At 58.1% G+C, this 14800-nt stretch overlaps 1 protein-coding gene across 1 annotated transcript; it reads right to left on the bottom strand.

Annotated features, from left to right (window-relative positions):
• Positions 1 to 5367: 5367 nt before the first annotated feature.
• LOC123842654 (melanoma-associated antigen 9-like) lies at positions 5368 to 6372 on the bottom strand. Its single transcript, XM_064573636.1, has one exon. The coding sequence runs from the start codon at positions 6370 to 6372 to the stop codon at positions 5368 to 5370; it is 1005 nt and encodes a 334-aa protein (XP_064429706.1).
• Positions 6373 to 14800: the final 8428 nt, after the last annotated feature.

Raw genomic sequence — 14800 nt, forward strand, 5'->3', positions numbered from 1 at the left:
GGGGAAGGAGGGCTGGGGCGGACTCTGTGAGGTCCCCACCAGTCCAAGCTGGGCGGTCCCCTCCTTGGCCTCTCAGGGGACTGCTCTTTCCCCTGGCAGGGCCTGGGCCCCACCCCCACAGCCTCAGGTCAAAGGGTCACAGCAAGACCACGCAGCCCTGAGACTCCACGGAAGGTAAGCGAGGGGGCCCACATCTGCCCACGCCTGACAAAGGTCTAAGGGCTCAGCACGGAACCCCAGGGATGGCCAAGCTCGGGGTTCCATCTGTGCCTGGATGGGCGCACCTCTCCGTCTATACCTTGACCCCACGGAAGGCCTGGGAAAACTCCCTGTGTTAACCTGAGGCCACTCTCCTGGTGCCGATGCCTCATGTCTGGGAGACATCAGAAGGAAAAGCCAGGAGAAATAACTTGGCTCACCGATTGTCTGTCTCCCCGTGGCCGACAGAAGCGGCAGGGTAGGCCTGGGCCCTGAGGATCCTGCTGTGGGAGGCATCCCCTCATTTCTCACCTTCCCCCCTGCCAGGGCCAGAGCCAGAGCCAGGGCACCTGCCTTCTCTGCTACCTGAGTCCAGACCTTCAGGCCCAGACCCTTCCTTCCCTCAGACCAGGGATCTGGAAAGGAGGAGGTGCTCAGCCTGACAGGCCCCAGCCAGCGTTCCCAGGGCTGCCTGGTAGGGGCTGTCCAGATTTCTGTGCCATCCCCTCCCTATCCTGAGGGGTGGGTTGGGAGCCACTCACTCCTCCCTTAGGGGTTCCCACATTGACTCTTGGCAGGAGCAGGGATTCCTGTGTGTCTCCCAGGTGGGCTTCCTCAGATGACCTGACCCTGACCTCTCCCAGCATGGTCCTCACCACCCTGAGAGCTCGGAGAGGAGGGTGAGGAGACAACAATCCAAACCCTCCCCCCGCATCCCTCCCAATTCGCGAAGAGCTTAGAATGGGGTTGGCCCCTCTGTCCTGGGGCGGGGGTCCACTCTTTGTTCTCAAGGTGCTCATGTTTACTTTCAGCAGAACCTGCAACTCTTCCTTCTTCTAACCACAGGATGCATCCTACAGGCCAAGGCCACCATCTTTGCGAGACCCAGAGGAGAAAGTGGGGCGCTTACTTTTCTTGACACCTGGCCTGGCCTCGCAGGACTGACCACCGGGGCTGGACTTCATCTGGGACACCTATGTCTGGGTGGGTGTCTCCTCAGTCCTCCCTCAGGGTCTTGGGACTCCACCCTCTGCTGACCTGAGGCCACACTCCTCAGACCAAGGCTCACCTCCTTCAGACCCTGGGTGCAGAAGTCAGGAAACACTTCAGCTGCTCCCCCCACCTTGGGGGACATGGAAGGAGCCCAAGGGCAACAAAATCATTGTCTGTTTCAGGCTCTACGGTCTTCAGCTCTCAGCCTGCCTCCCTCCTGGACTCCAACAAGACCTGGGGCCCTGCCCTCTGCTGTCCCCCGAGTCCTTTCCCCTCTGACCGCCCCGCACGTCCCTGAGATCCAAGGCCAAATTCGGAGGTGCGACTCAGGCGGACAGCTGCTCAAGGGCCTCCCATTGATGACTCTGTTCTGGGGTCCAGGGTCCCCTCAGTTCTCCCTGAATGTTCTCACCTGGATTCCAGCAGGATCTGAGCCCTCCCTGCTGCTGACCTGAGGATCCGCCTCTTACCCCGACCCCCAGCCTCTCTGAGACCCGGATGTGGATGTCTCCACGCGCCACTCGTCCTCCTCCCGCTCAGGGGCCTCCCAGGACTGACTGTTCTGGGGTCCAGGGTCCCTCATGTGCTCCCGCCGGGTCCTCACATCCAGTCCCATTAGCTCCTGACTCCCGTTTTTTAAACCAGGCCCCCAGCCTCTGTCAGAACTGGATGCGGACGTCCTGACACACTGCCTGTGGACCTGGCACAAACAGGCCTCCCAGGGCTGACAGCAGGGGCAGGCTTCAGTGCGTTGTCCCTGTTCTGGAGTCCAGCCACCTCCCTGAGTCCTCCCTCAGGGATCTCAACATGAGCCGCGGCACATCTGGTGATCCTCTCTCTGCTGTCCCTGGGCCTGTTGCCTCAGACCAAAGCCTCACTGCCCTGAGAGCCACGGGAAATGACTGTGGACGTCACGTCACGCTACAAAGTCCAGGGATTCCCTGAGAGGGGTTCCTTCGGGTCCCTTAGCCCTATCCTCTGTTCCCCAGCTGGACTCCCTGGATGGCCTGTGCCCTCATCCCTGCTCCTGAGGGCCACTCCTTACAACAAGCCCTCAGGGTCTCTGGGACCCAGAGCAGAAGTCAGGACATGCCTCATGTCATCGTTGTCCCACCCTGGGGCCTCCCAGGACTGATTCCCTTCTGGGTCCAGGGTCCCTCAGTCCTCCCTCTGGTTCTCACCTTGACTCCTGACAGAACCTGGGCGCTCCTCCCCCCTCCCCTCCGCGCCTGCCAACTAGAGACCCTGCTCCTTACACCAGACCTCCTGACTCTCTGAGACCCAGAACCTGAAGTCGGGACTCGCTGCGCATCCCCATGCCCCCCAGAGATCTTCCTGGACAGACACTATGGCCCAACCTCTGTGAGGTCTCCTCTGTCCTCCCTCAGAGTTCATACCTTGACTCGGGTTATTGCCTGGGCCCTCCCCTCTGCCCACCTGAGGGAGGCCCTGCTCCTCCTGCCAAGGCCCCCAGAGTCTCTGAGATCTGGATGCGGAAGTCCGGATTCACCACGTGCTCCCATCCCCCCTCAAACATCTTCCCAGACTGACGCTGTGCTGGGGTCCGGGGACCCTTTTTCCTCCCTCTGCATCCTCAGCCTGAAGCCCAGCAGGACCTGGGCCCACCTCTCTGCCCACTTGAGGGAGGCCCTGCTCCTTCGGCCAAAGACCCCAGAGGCTCTGAGACCCGGATGCGGAAGTCTCGACTCACCACGTGCTCCATCCCCTCCCCCACGGACCTTCCCTGACTGACGCTGTGCTGGGGTCGACGGTTCCTCAGTCCTCCCTCTGCAACCTCACCATGAAGCACAGCAGGACCTGAGCCCTCCCCTCTGCCCACCGGAGGGAGGTCCTGCTCCTTCTGCCAAGGCCCCTAGTGTCTGTGAGACCCGGATGCGGAAGTCTCAACTCACCACGTGCTCCCATCCCCCACCACGGACCTTCCCTGACTGACGCTGTGCTGGGGTCCGGGGACCCTCAGTCCTCCCTCTGCATCCTCAGCCTGAAGCCCAGCACGACCTGGGCCCCGCCAAAGACCCCAGAGTCTCTCGGGAGACCCGGGTGCACCAGTCCGGCCGCACTGGCCGCGTGTCCCCATCCCGCCCGGCGGCCGTCCCGGACTCACCCTGGGGCCCGACCTCGCTGAGGTCCCCTCTGGCCTGAGCTCGAGAGTCCCTGGGTCCTGGCCGCGATCGATCCCCACCCCGTCCCCACCTGGACACCCTGGGGCTCCGTGCGCCCCCGCCGCTCCCCGACCTGGCGTCCTTCCCCGCTGACCAAGGTCCTCAGCTCCCTCTCAGCCCCGAGGCGCCTTTCAGCGGACGGCCGCCACCTGGGGCCACCCTCCCCGGGGGGCCCCCAGGGCCTGGCCGCGGCAGGGCCCGAGGGGCTGGACCTGAGCGGGGAAGAGGGGCCCCCACAGTCCTCCGTGTGCCCCCGGAGCCCGCTCCAGGGAGGGCCCGGGCCCGTCCCTCTGGGGACCCGTGTCCTTGGTCCTGGGCCCCGGCGGGAGGGGCTCAGCGGGACGACGCCGTCCCTGCCCGGGGTCTCTCGGGGCTGCCGGCATGGGCCACCTGGCTCCTGGGGGTCCCCCCACTCTGTGCTCCCGCACGGGCGGGCCTACCTGCACGCCTGGCCTGGCCCGACCGAGATCCGGCCTCGCACACACGGAGGTGCTGGCGTCGCTCACGCCTCCGAGGCGGAAGTCGGCGCTCGTCACATCCGGACCCCATAGGAAGGGGTCCCCTAGGGCTCACAGCACGTCGGGCCGACATGGGTTCCGCGCTGGGCTACGTGGGGGCAGGAGACGGGAGCGGGCCGGCCGGGGGTCCCTCGGGCCTCCCTGGGCTCCTCACCTGGACCCCGCCCGGCAAGGTTGGGGCCCCACCCCCGGCACCCCGCTGAGCCCGTGCCTGTGCACCTCACAGATAGGCTTCCACCCTGCCCCCCGCCTTCCCTGACACGGAGGCAGAGACGGGACTCTGGCAGTGTCGCCACCCAGCTTGCCGGTGACCAGCTGCACAGAAGCAATCTCGGGGACCCTCTGGTCACCCTAGCCCCCCGTCCCGGGCCGGGCCGGGGGCATTTGCACTGCAGTGCTCGCCCTGGCACCCACACCCCCCTCGCCCTGCCTCTGCTTCTTCTGCGGGTCTCAGGGCACCCCTCCCCACCTTCCTGCCGGGACGGCGGCTGCTAGACACGGTCCCCTATGGCTGGGACGTGTCCTGCTTCTCCTAGTGTCCTCACTGCTCACCCACAGGGCCTTCCAGAGAGCAGAGCTCAGCCCATGTCTGGGAATCAAGGAGCCAGTGAGCAGGGCTCCCTCTGTGCTGGGAGGACGTTTCCCCCCCTTTCTGGAAGAACCGGGCCAATGAACGAGCACGCGTGTGTGTGTGCGCTTGCGTTTCGCATTTGCACAATGATGGCCGGGAAGGCCTCAGAAGCAAGAACCAACAAACTTTTATTTCTGCAGCTTCTGATCCCCGTCCCCTGCTTGTTCCATTCTTTTGCCTTTCCAACACATCCCTAGGCCAATTCCCTGTGATTACGGTCCAGAGGCCAAACAAGTAGGCAAGGTGTCCAGGCTGGTGTCCAGGACATGACAAAACTCTTTTTTTCTTAAAGGTATTTATTTTTTATTTTTTTTGTGAAAGAGCACACACAGAGGGAGAGACAAGCAGAGTCTCCACTGAGCAGGGAGCCCAGTGTGGGGTTCGAACCCAGGATCCTGAGATCATGACCTGAGCCGATGGCACATGCTTAACCAACAGAGGACCCAGGCGCCCCCAGAACATGATAAAACTCTTTAACTCTTCAACTGGGTACGGACAAATGCTGCGGGGTGGATGTCACTCACACGCTCCGCCGCTGAAACAGATGAAACCTTCTATGGCAAGGAACCCCACAGGACAGCTTCCTCAAGGACACCAAGCTCTGGATGTGGGGGTCATCCTAGGGAACAAGAACCCCCACCCTCAGGAGGCTCCTTGCCCTACTTTCTTGCCCCAACACTCCCTGGCCCTGCACTCCTTAAAACGCCCAGAGCTCTGTCTTCACGCACACACACAAAAACAAAAAGGGAATGACCAACAAGTGGCCTCACTTCATGCCCAGCACTCTGTAGGAGAAGCTGCTGACCCCAACAAAGCCTGGAAAGGGCCTGGTGGACCCTGAGGCTCAGGCCCCCTCTTCCTCATCTCTCACAGCCCCTTCAGACACGGCCAGGGAGGAAGCCGGCTGCCCGAGATTGAGCCGGAGGAAATACGCCAGCATTTGCAACCTGCTGGTCTCGGCGTGGGCCCTGGGACCCCACAGGAACTCGTAGCGGGCAGGATCGCTGCCGGGCACCTGCCGGTACTCCACGTACCCTTCCTGCACCCAGACATTGGTGAGGAGCTCCCTGGGCTCCCCATAGATGACGTGCTCCTGGCCGGCATACACCCCCATGACCTCCAGCTCTTCCCACACCTCTTCCTCAGGGGCATGGTCGTTCTGCAGGAGGATCAGCCCCAGGACCACCACTAGGAGGCTGGTCTTGGGCATGCCTTGCCCACCACTCAGCATCCCATCCCAGGTGAGGCCCAGGACGGGGACCAGGATGTAGGAGTGGTCGCCGGGGTCCACTTCCTTCACATCCACACCAAAGACCAGCTGCATGCACTTGGAGGCTTGGCCCAAGAGCACAGGGAAGGCATCCTGGTTATCCTCGCCGACGATCTCCAGCATCTCTGCCTGGCTGGTCGGCTGCTGGGTGCGATACTTGAGGAGAAGGAAGGCCACCAGGTGGACTGCCTTCATGTGGAGTGTACTTTGCAGCAGGGGCTGGGCCACTCCTAACTCCAGCCCGGGGCCGGGCTCCTCCTGGATGGATGAGCTGGAGCTATATTCAGAGGGGCTCCAGGGAGTGGCTGCCCCGGCACTGGGGGAGGGGCGGGCACTCACAGAGCTCTGGGGAGGACTCTGGAACCCAGCAGCAGACCCCTCCTCCGAGGGGAACAGAAACAGGGCAGAGCAGGGGACAGATGGGGTAGTGGACCAGGAGGAGGCAGAGGTGGAGAAGGAGGAGGGGGCGCATGGGGCCTCCTCCTCCCCAGCCCCCGACAGCTGTGCCTCCACCAGGCCCTGGGCCGGGCCTGGGTCTTCCTCCAGCTCCCAGAGCTCACCCCTCTGACCCAGGGGCATGGCGTTTGTGTCGGGCTGAACCTGAAGAAAGATATGGGACGGCTCCTCAGGGAGCAGCCCAGGCAGCAGAGGCCTGAAGTCCCGGAGCTGACAGTGCGCTGCGTCGGGCTTGGGTGCTGAGGGGTCCCCTCTGGGCTGTGATGGGCGAGTCCCTGGCTCCATGCTCAGAGCAAGTACCTCACCTTGACCACCAGCACTCCCCTGCACCTCCCCTGCTCTGGGACCTTAGAGGCTCCTGCCTCAGACCTAGGCCTCAACTCTGACTTCTTGAGGCCCCTGGAGGACAAAAGGAGGAGTCACTTCAGGGTGCAGGCACAGAGCACGGCCTCCGGGCCCCATTGGGGCAGGAGGGCTGGGGCGGACTCTGTGAGGTCCCCACCAGTCCAAGCTGGGCGGTCGCTTCCATGGCCTCTCAGGGGACTGCTATTTCCCCTGGCAGGGCCTGGGCCCCACCCCGCAGCCTGAGGCCAAAGGGTCACAGCAAGACCACGCAGCCCCGAGACTCCACGGAAGGTTAGCGAGGGGGCCCACATCTGCCCACGCCTGCCAAAGCTCTAAGGGCTCGTCACGGAAACCCAGGGATGCCCAAGCTCGGGGTTCCATCTGTGCCTGGATGGGCGCTCCTCTCTGTCTATACCTTTACCCCACGGAAGGCCTGGGAAAACTCTCTGTGTTAACCTGAGGCCACTCTCCTGGTGCCGAGGCCTCATCTCTGATAGACATCAGAAGGAAAAGTCAGGAGAAATAACTTGGCTCACCAATCGCCCATCTCCCCATGGCTGACAGACGCGGCAGGGTAGGCCTGGGCCCTGAGGATCCTGCTGTGGGAGGCATCCCCTCATTTCTCATCTCCCCCCCTCCACCATCAGGGCCAGACCCAGAACCAGGGCACCTGCCTCCTCTGCTACCTGATTCCAGACCCTCAGGCCCTGGCCCTCCCCATCCTCAGAGGAAGGATCTGGACAGGAGGAGGGACTCAGCCTGACAGGCCCCCCCCAGCGTTCCCAGGGAGGCCAGATAGGGGCTGGACAGATTTCTGGGCCATCACTTCCTTGTCCCGAGGGGTGGGTTGGGAGTCCCTCACTCCTCCCTCGGGTGCCCCCACATTGACTCTTGGCAGGAGCAGGGACTCTTGTGTGTGTCCAAGGAGGGCTTCCGCAGATGACCTGACCCCGAACTCTCCCAGCGTGGTCCTCACCTCCCTGAGAGCTCCGAGAGGAGGGTGAGGGGCCACCCCGTCCTCGTCCACGGCCACGTCTACAGCCCCCACCCTCAGCCCCCGGCAAGATCCCAAAGGGCTGGCAGTAGGGACCGGCCCCTCTGTCCTGGGGTGCGGATGCCCTCAGACCCCCAGGACACTAATCCTCTTTCTTCCTGCCAGGGCCTGCCCTTCTTTCAGGTCCCCAAAGTGAGACAGAAGCCATGTGCCCCACAGACCAAGACCTCAGTTCCCTGAGGACTCCCACCTTCTGGCCCATGAGACAAGTGAGCACGCATGCCAATTTGGGCCACCGCTGACCGACCCTGCCTGGATCGGGCACGGCCAGAGTCCAGTACACTGGCTTCTTTGCTGAGATGGGGTGGAGGGGGTACGGCCAGTCCTCCCCCAGTGCCTTCACCCTCACTCCCAACCGGACCTGTGCCCCGCTGCCTCCGACCCCACCCTGCACCCTCACACACACACACACAGGGCCGCTACACCCCAGGCCCACTCCTTCTCACCACAGGCCCTCAGTCTCTAACAGCCAGATGTGGACCTCAGGACAGGAGGCATGGGCTCCTCCTCCACAGGGGCCTCCTCCCTGGCCTGAACGTACTGCGGCCCAGGCAGTCCTCCCTCTAGTCCTCCCCTTCCATCCTGGCAGGCCCGGGGTCAGCCTGGGCAGCCCTGAAGCCTGCTCCTTCCACCCAGACCCCAGGCTCTGGGAGATGTGGCTGGGAAGTCAGGTTACGCCCTGTGTGATCATCTGGCCCCGGGGCCTCCCGGGACCGAATCTGTTCGCTGTCCCCATAACTGCATTCCTCCTTCTGGTCCTCGCATTTCCGCCCAGCAACACGTGGGCCATTGCCCCCACCCCCACCCCCATGCTTGAGGCAGTGCTCCATCCAAATGGCCATGGGTTCTCGGATGTCCTGAAGCCAAAGTGGCCGTGCACTGTGTGGGCGCATCCATCCCAGGAGACTGCGGTGGCTGAATCAGGGCCGCGGTCCTGTGGGCTCCCTGGGGACTCCCTTGGGGGTCCTCGCCTCGAGCCCTAGCAGGTCCTAGGCCCCTTCGTCTGCTGTCCCTAGGCCGCCCGACAACACCAAGGCCCTCCCTGCCCTGAGCCCACCGGGTTACGTCTGTGGCCAACTCCTGCGGCCACGAAGCCTAGGGCTTCCCGGGGCTGAGAGCGGGGCCTGGGATGGGGAGTCCAGGTCTCTCGGGCCTTCCTTGATTTCCACCACGACTCCCTGGGTGCCTATGCCTTCGCCTGTCTCTACTGCCTACGAATCCGCTCCCGGGCACCGGGGCATCCAGCCTCTGGGAGACCCAGATGGGCAAGTGGGGGACACACAAACGCACGCACGGACACAAACGGGGTGTCCCCGTCCTCCACTCGGGCCTCTAGGGACTGACTCTGGGCTGGGGTCCAGGGTCTCGCAGTCCTCCCTCGGCAACTTCAGGGTGAAGCCCAGCAGGACCTGGGCCCGCCCCTCTGCCACCCTGAGGGAGGCCCTGCTCCTTTGATCCGTCAAGACCCCAGGTTCTCGGGAGTCCCAGATGCAGAAGTCCGGCCGCACTGGCCACGTGTCCCCATCCCGCCCAGGGGGGGGCCTCCCTAGACTGACGTCATGGGTGGACTTCTAGGGGGCTCCCCTCTGTCCTTCCTCAGAGTTTATCCCTGGCCTCCCCACGCCCCCCCTCCCACCCCCGCCACTGGGTCGCCAGGTCCCTCCCCTCTGCCCACCTGAGCATCTGCTTCTTTCATCAGGCCCTCGCCTCAGTCTCTCAGAGACCCGAATGCGCATGTCCGGACTCACCACGTGCTCCCATCCCCCCCCCCCGGCCCTGCCACGAAACTTCCCTGACGGACATTGTGCCGGGGTCCAGGGTCCCTCAGTCGTCCCTCTGCATCCTCACCATAAAGCCCAGTAGGGCCGGGGCCCACCCAACTGCCCACCAGAGGGAGGCCCTGCTCCTTCTGCCAAGGCCCCCAGAGTCTGTGAGACCCGGATGCGGAAGTCCGGACTCACCACGTGCTCGATCCCCTCCCCCACGTACTTTCCCTGACTGACGCTGTGCTGGGGTCCGGGGACCCTCAGTCCTCCCTCTGCATCCTCAGCCTGAAGCCCAGCAGGACCTGGGCCCACCCCTCTGCCCACCAGAGGGAGGCCCTGCTCCTTCGGCCAAAGACCCCAAAGTCTCTGAGACCCGGATGCGGAAGTCCGGACTCACCACGTGCTCCTATCCCCCCCCCAACCGACCTTCCCTGACTGACGCTGTGCTGGGGTCCGGGGACCCTCTGTCCTCCCTCTGCATCCTCAGTGAAGAAGCTCATCAGGACCTGGGCCCGCCCCTCTGCCCACTTGAGGGAGGCCCTGCTCCTTTGGCCAAAGACCCCAGAGTCTCTCGGGAGACCCGGGTGCACCAGTCCGGCCGCACTGGCCGCGTGTCCCCATCCCGCCCGGCGGCCGTCCCGGACTCACCCTGGGGCCCGACCTCGCTGAGGTCCCCTCTGGCCTGAGCTCGAGAGTCCCTGGGTCCTGGCCGCGATCGATCCCCACCCCGTCCCCACCTGGACACCCTGGGGCTCCGTGCGCCCCCGCCGCTCCCCGACCTGGCGTCCTTCCCCGCTGACCAAGGTCCTCAGCTCCCTCTCAGCCCCGAGGCGCCTTTCAGCGGACGGCCGCCACCTGGGGCCACCCTCCCCGGGGGGCCCCCAGGGCCTGGCCGCGGCAGGGCCCGAGGGGCTGGACCTGAGCGGGGAAGAGGGGCCCCCACAGTCCTCCGTGTGCCCCCGGAGCCCGCTCCAGGGAGGGCCCGGGCCCGTCCCTCTGGGGACCCGTGTCCTTGGTCCTGGGCCCCGGCGGGAGGGGCTCAGCGGGACGACGCCGTCCCTGCCCGGGGTCTCTCGGGGCTGCCGGCATGGGCCACCTGGCTCCTGGGGGTCCCCCCACTCTGTGCTCCCGCACGGGCGGGCCTACCTGCACGCCTGGCCTGGCCCGACCGAGATCCGGCCTCGCACACACGGAGGTGCTGGCGTCGCTCACGCCTCCGAGGCGGAAGTCGGCGCTCGTCACATCCGGACCCCACAGGAAGGGGTCCCCTAGGGCTCACAGCACGTCGGGCCGACATGGGTTCCGCGCTGGGCTACGTGGGGGCAGGAGACGGGAGCGGGCCGGCCGGGGGTCCCTCGGGCCTCCCTGGGCTCCTCACCTGGACTCTGGCAGGATGGAGCCCCCGCACTCGGCAGCCCTGAGTCTGTGCCCCTTAGACCAAGGCTCTCCGGCTCCGACATCCTTGAGCACTTGACGGATGGTTTGCGGGGCTTGTGCCTCACCTGCTCACAGGGCCCGGGGTCTCTCAGGGCCGCTGGCAGGGACACAGCAGGGTTCGGTGGCCCCCAGTGTTCTGGGACATGTGACCTCTCTGTCCTCACCCAGGAGGCCCTCCTCTACCCTTGTGTGACACACACAGTCATGGGACAGATGCCTGATGTGAAGCTCTAGTGCCCTTGACCCTGGGGCAGGGTCAGAGGAGAAGCTCTCCTTCCCAAGGGGTCCCTTGGCCAGCAGCCAGACTTCAGAAACATTCTGTTAAAGATTTAGTTTACTGAAGAGGCTGAGCCCCTGCAGGAGGTTTGGGTTAGGTCCTACGTTTTTAGGGTTATCCACTATTGCAGGGTCTGCTGCAGGGAGGTGTCCTTAGTCACGCCGTTCATCGTAAGAAACACACTGTCAGTCTGTACTTAGCTTTTGTACTATATACTTACATATAAGGTGTGTAGATTATATGTGTTTAAATACACATGTATGTATATATCACATAGATATGGACATGGACATATATATGTGCATGTAAGTTCATTTTATGTGTTCATAAATTATTTATATATCTGTAGAGTGTTTATATACTTTATGAAAAATACGTTGTCTTACTATATGATTTGCTTTGATATTCGCTATTGTATTTCAGGTTGATTCTTTATATTCTATTTAAATAATTTTTTTGAAAGGGCATTCCTTACCAGTAAGATGATTTTAGGTGGTTATTAGCACAGACTCTGGAGTCAAATGCCTCATTCATCCCATCTTTCCCTGTGTCCTTTTATTACCCCAGGGCTACTGTTATGTGTGCTCTGAGATCCTGCCTCAGATTTGTGCAGGGAAGCAGAAGCATAAGTTGAAAATTGGTCCCCCATCAATCCTGTTGTCTGCATTTATGCAGCCTACATTTTGTCCCCACATCCCTGATGTGACCTGAGCCCCCAACCCAAACAGAAGTACCAGCTCAGCAGTCTTCAGTTTTCCCCAGGGCTTTCTCCTATTTTATTGTTCAGACATTGTTGTTCATTCTCTGTGTGTTTTTCAAGACTTCAGTTTTTTAAGGGTAGTTTTAGTTGCACAGAAATGAAAAAGGAAATTCCTTTCTCATCTTACTCTGATCAAAGTTTTTTCCATTAACTAGTGTTGAATATCTTTCAAAGGATTTTTCTGTACCCATTTGTGACCATATATTTTTAGTTCCATTATTTTGTTAATGTAGATAAATATAGTTGAAAGATTTTTCCAATGTTAGGGCATATTTGTGTTCATTGGGCACAGCCTATTGTCCATTTAATTCACTACTATGTTGAATATGCATACATTTATTTAGGATGTTTGCTGCTATATGTGTGATTTTTCAAGGTGGGTTTCTCCTCTAGCATTTACATCCAGGAGCACTAGCCTGGGAAAATGAATTGAAAAAATTGCCCCTATTTTTCTCAAGTTTGAAAGAGTTTACCTAAAATGACAAGTTCTCCCCAACCATTTGGTAGAACTAGCCTTGAAAACTGCCTTGCCCTGGAACATTTGAGCGTTGCTTGAACTCATGATATGGTTTCAGTTTGTAATATACAATTAAGGTTTTCTCTTTCTTTATGGAGCAATTTGTCAATTTTTTGTCTAAAAAACATAATCCATTTTACTTAGGTTTTCAAACTTAATAGCATGATATTTACAAATAAATGTTTTATTACAGAAAGTCTCAAACATGTAAACAGTAGGCAATAGTATAATGAACCCCATATACCTGACACCCAGAGTCAACAATCTTCTATACATGGCCAATCGGGTTCCAACTATACGCCTACCTACCTGGTGTCTCAGGTGCTGGAATATTGTAGAGTATATCCAAAGTTTACCTTTTCATTACTCAGTACTTTAGTATGCATTTCAAAAAGATAAGTGCTCTTCTATAAAAACATAAATTCATCGTGTTTATCACTAAATAACTCTTTAATACAGTGAAATGTATTTTTCACACCTTTCTGGCAAGCATACGGTCCTTTTTATGCAGTTTCTTTGAATCAGTATCCCAAATATGTTCTGTACATTTTGATTGTTCACATCCTTAAGTCTTTTTAAATATACAGGCTTTCCCTCATCACCTCTTGCTTGGCAAATATTTTGTTGAAAATGAAACACCCCTTGTCTTCTGTCCAGTTTCCCATTGTGTGGATTTCAGTGAATACAACATTTCTCTCCTTGACATTATTCATTTGTCTTTCCATGTTATCCATTTTTTTTCCCAGTAGAGCCGCTTTACATCTTAAACATAGTTATTTTAATCCTCTGTTAATCTTAAAATTATTGTCATATTTGAGTCTGTTAATTCCAACATATGTGTCATATTTTAATCTAGTTCTGATGCTTGTATTGTCTGTCCAAATCATGTATTTTCTTGCTTTTTAGTGTGCCTTGTAATTTTTTGTTTAGAGTTGAATGTGTTGTGTGGGGTAATAGTAACAGAGATCATTATGCCTCACGTGTCGTTTTATGTTAATCTGGCTAGGAGTTGGGTGTTATTTCTCATAGCTATAAGTGCCAGAGGCTTCGATTCCTCCGGTGTCCTTGTTTTTGTCCTCTCTCTTGTATTATGACAAATGTACAATAATAACATAAGATGATGACAGGGGAAACCGGATGCAAGGTATATGAGAATTCATATGTACTATGTTTATGATAATTTTGTAAATTGAAAACTTTTTTAAAATAAAAAAAATGTAATAAAAGTCACTCATTGGACCCCATTGGAAGTAACAAGGACAATCATTTCTTCCTCTGAGAATTGACCCTCCAAGGGAATTAAGCTTTTATCTTGCTTTTCTTCTACTAACTCTATTACTGGATATTGCAATAGCTGTAGTAAATGCAGTAGAGTTCTTACTGGAGGATTCTAGGTGAGAAAAGTGCAAGGCATGATAGGAAAAAAGAAAATGACCATTTGCAAGCCCAGGAATGTAACTGGTGTAGTCCATGATAATTGATGGATGCAACCATTTGGTGAAAGGTTGATGAGGCACTCTACAATGAAGGCATGAGGTGTCACCACCTGAATCCTCTGTTCAATGACACTCTGATCAACAGTGGAAGAACCTGAAGTGATATGCCTTCTGTTAGAATGCACTAGGAAGAACACAGTACCACCTAGGAGTACTTTTCTCCCAAGAAAGTTGAACTTGCTTCTGGCCTCCTGCTGGGATGAACTTACAGTGGCAGGAAATACAGCTCTCTGTTAAAGTGACCATGCCTCTCAGTGAAGGCACAGGGTCTGTTCTGTGACAAGAGCTCTAGGCATCAGCAGAAGGGTGTTTGCTTTGTTCTGCACCCAGTCTGCTCAAGAAAGGCACCATTTTCCTGCCTACCACAGTGATGCCACAATACAGGCCAGCAGCCTTGCCTATTCCAAGTCAGTGGTGTCTGCCATTCCCTTTATCCTGGGAGAATGGTCCCTGGATGCTTAGACCTACATTTGCTCCCTATCTTCTAGGTTAAGCCAGAAACCTAAGATTAAAAATCTGAATGCGGGGCGCCTGGGTGGCTCAGTTGGTTAAGTGACTGTCTTCAGCTCAGGTCATGATCCCAGGGTCCTGGGATCGAGTCCCACATCGGGCTCCCGGCTCAGTGGGGAGCCTGCTTCTCCCTCTGACCCTGTCCCCTCTCATGCTGTTTCTCTCCTGCTCACTCTCAAATAAATAAATAAATAAATAAATAAATAAATAAATAAATAATCTTTAAAAAAAATAAAAATCTGAATGCAACAAGCCAGTTCATGGTACCAGTGCCACTGATCTTGCTGCAAGGCTACCCTTGGCTTGGAGGATCAGGCCCTCCAAACTAGACTCTCTAGAGCTCTGCCTCCTACTCTCTGTTGCAGGGCCCTGAACTACTGCATGTGTTG

Source organism: Mirounga angustirostris, unplaced genomic scaffold, assembly GCF_029215605.1.
Source record: "Mirounga angustirostris isolate CCGP_5_RB_7025 unplaced genomic scaffold, mMirAng1.0.hap1 SCAF_11, whole genome shotgun sequence".
Taxonomy (NCBI): Eukaryota; Metazoa; Chordata; class Mammalia; order Carnivora; family Phocidae; genus Mirounga; species Mirounga angustirostris.

Coding starts and splice junctions, on each gene's coding strand:
- LOC123842654 (XM_064573636.1), bottom strand. CDS start 6,372: ATGCCCCTGGGTCAGAGGGGTGAGCTCTGGGAGCTGGAGGAAGACCCA.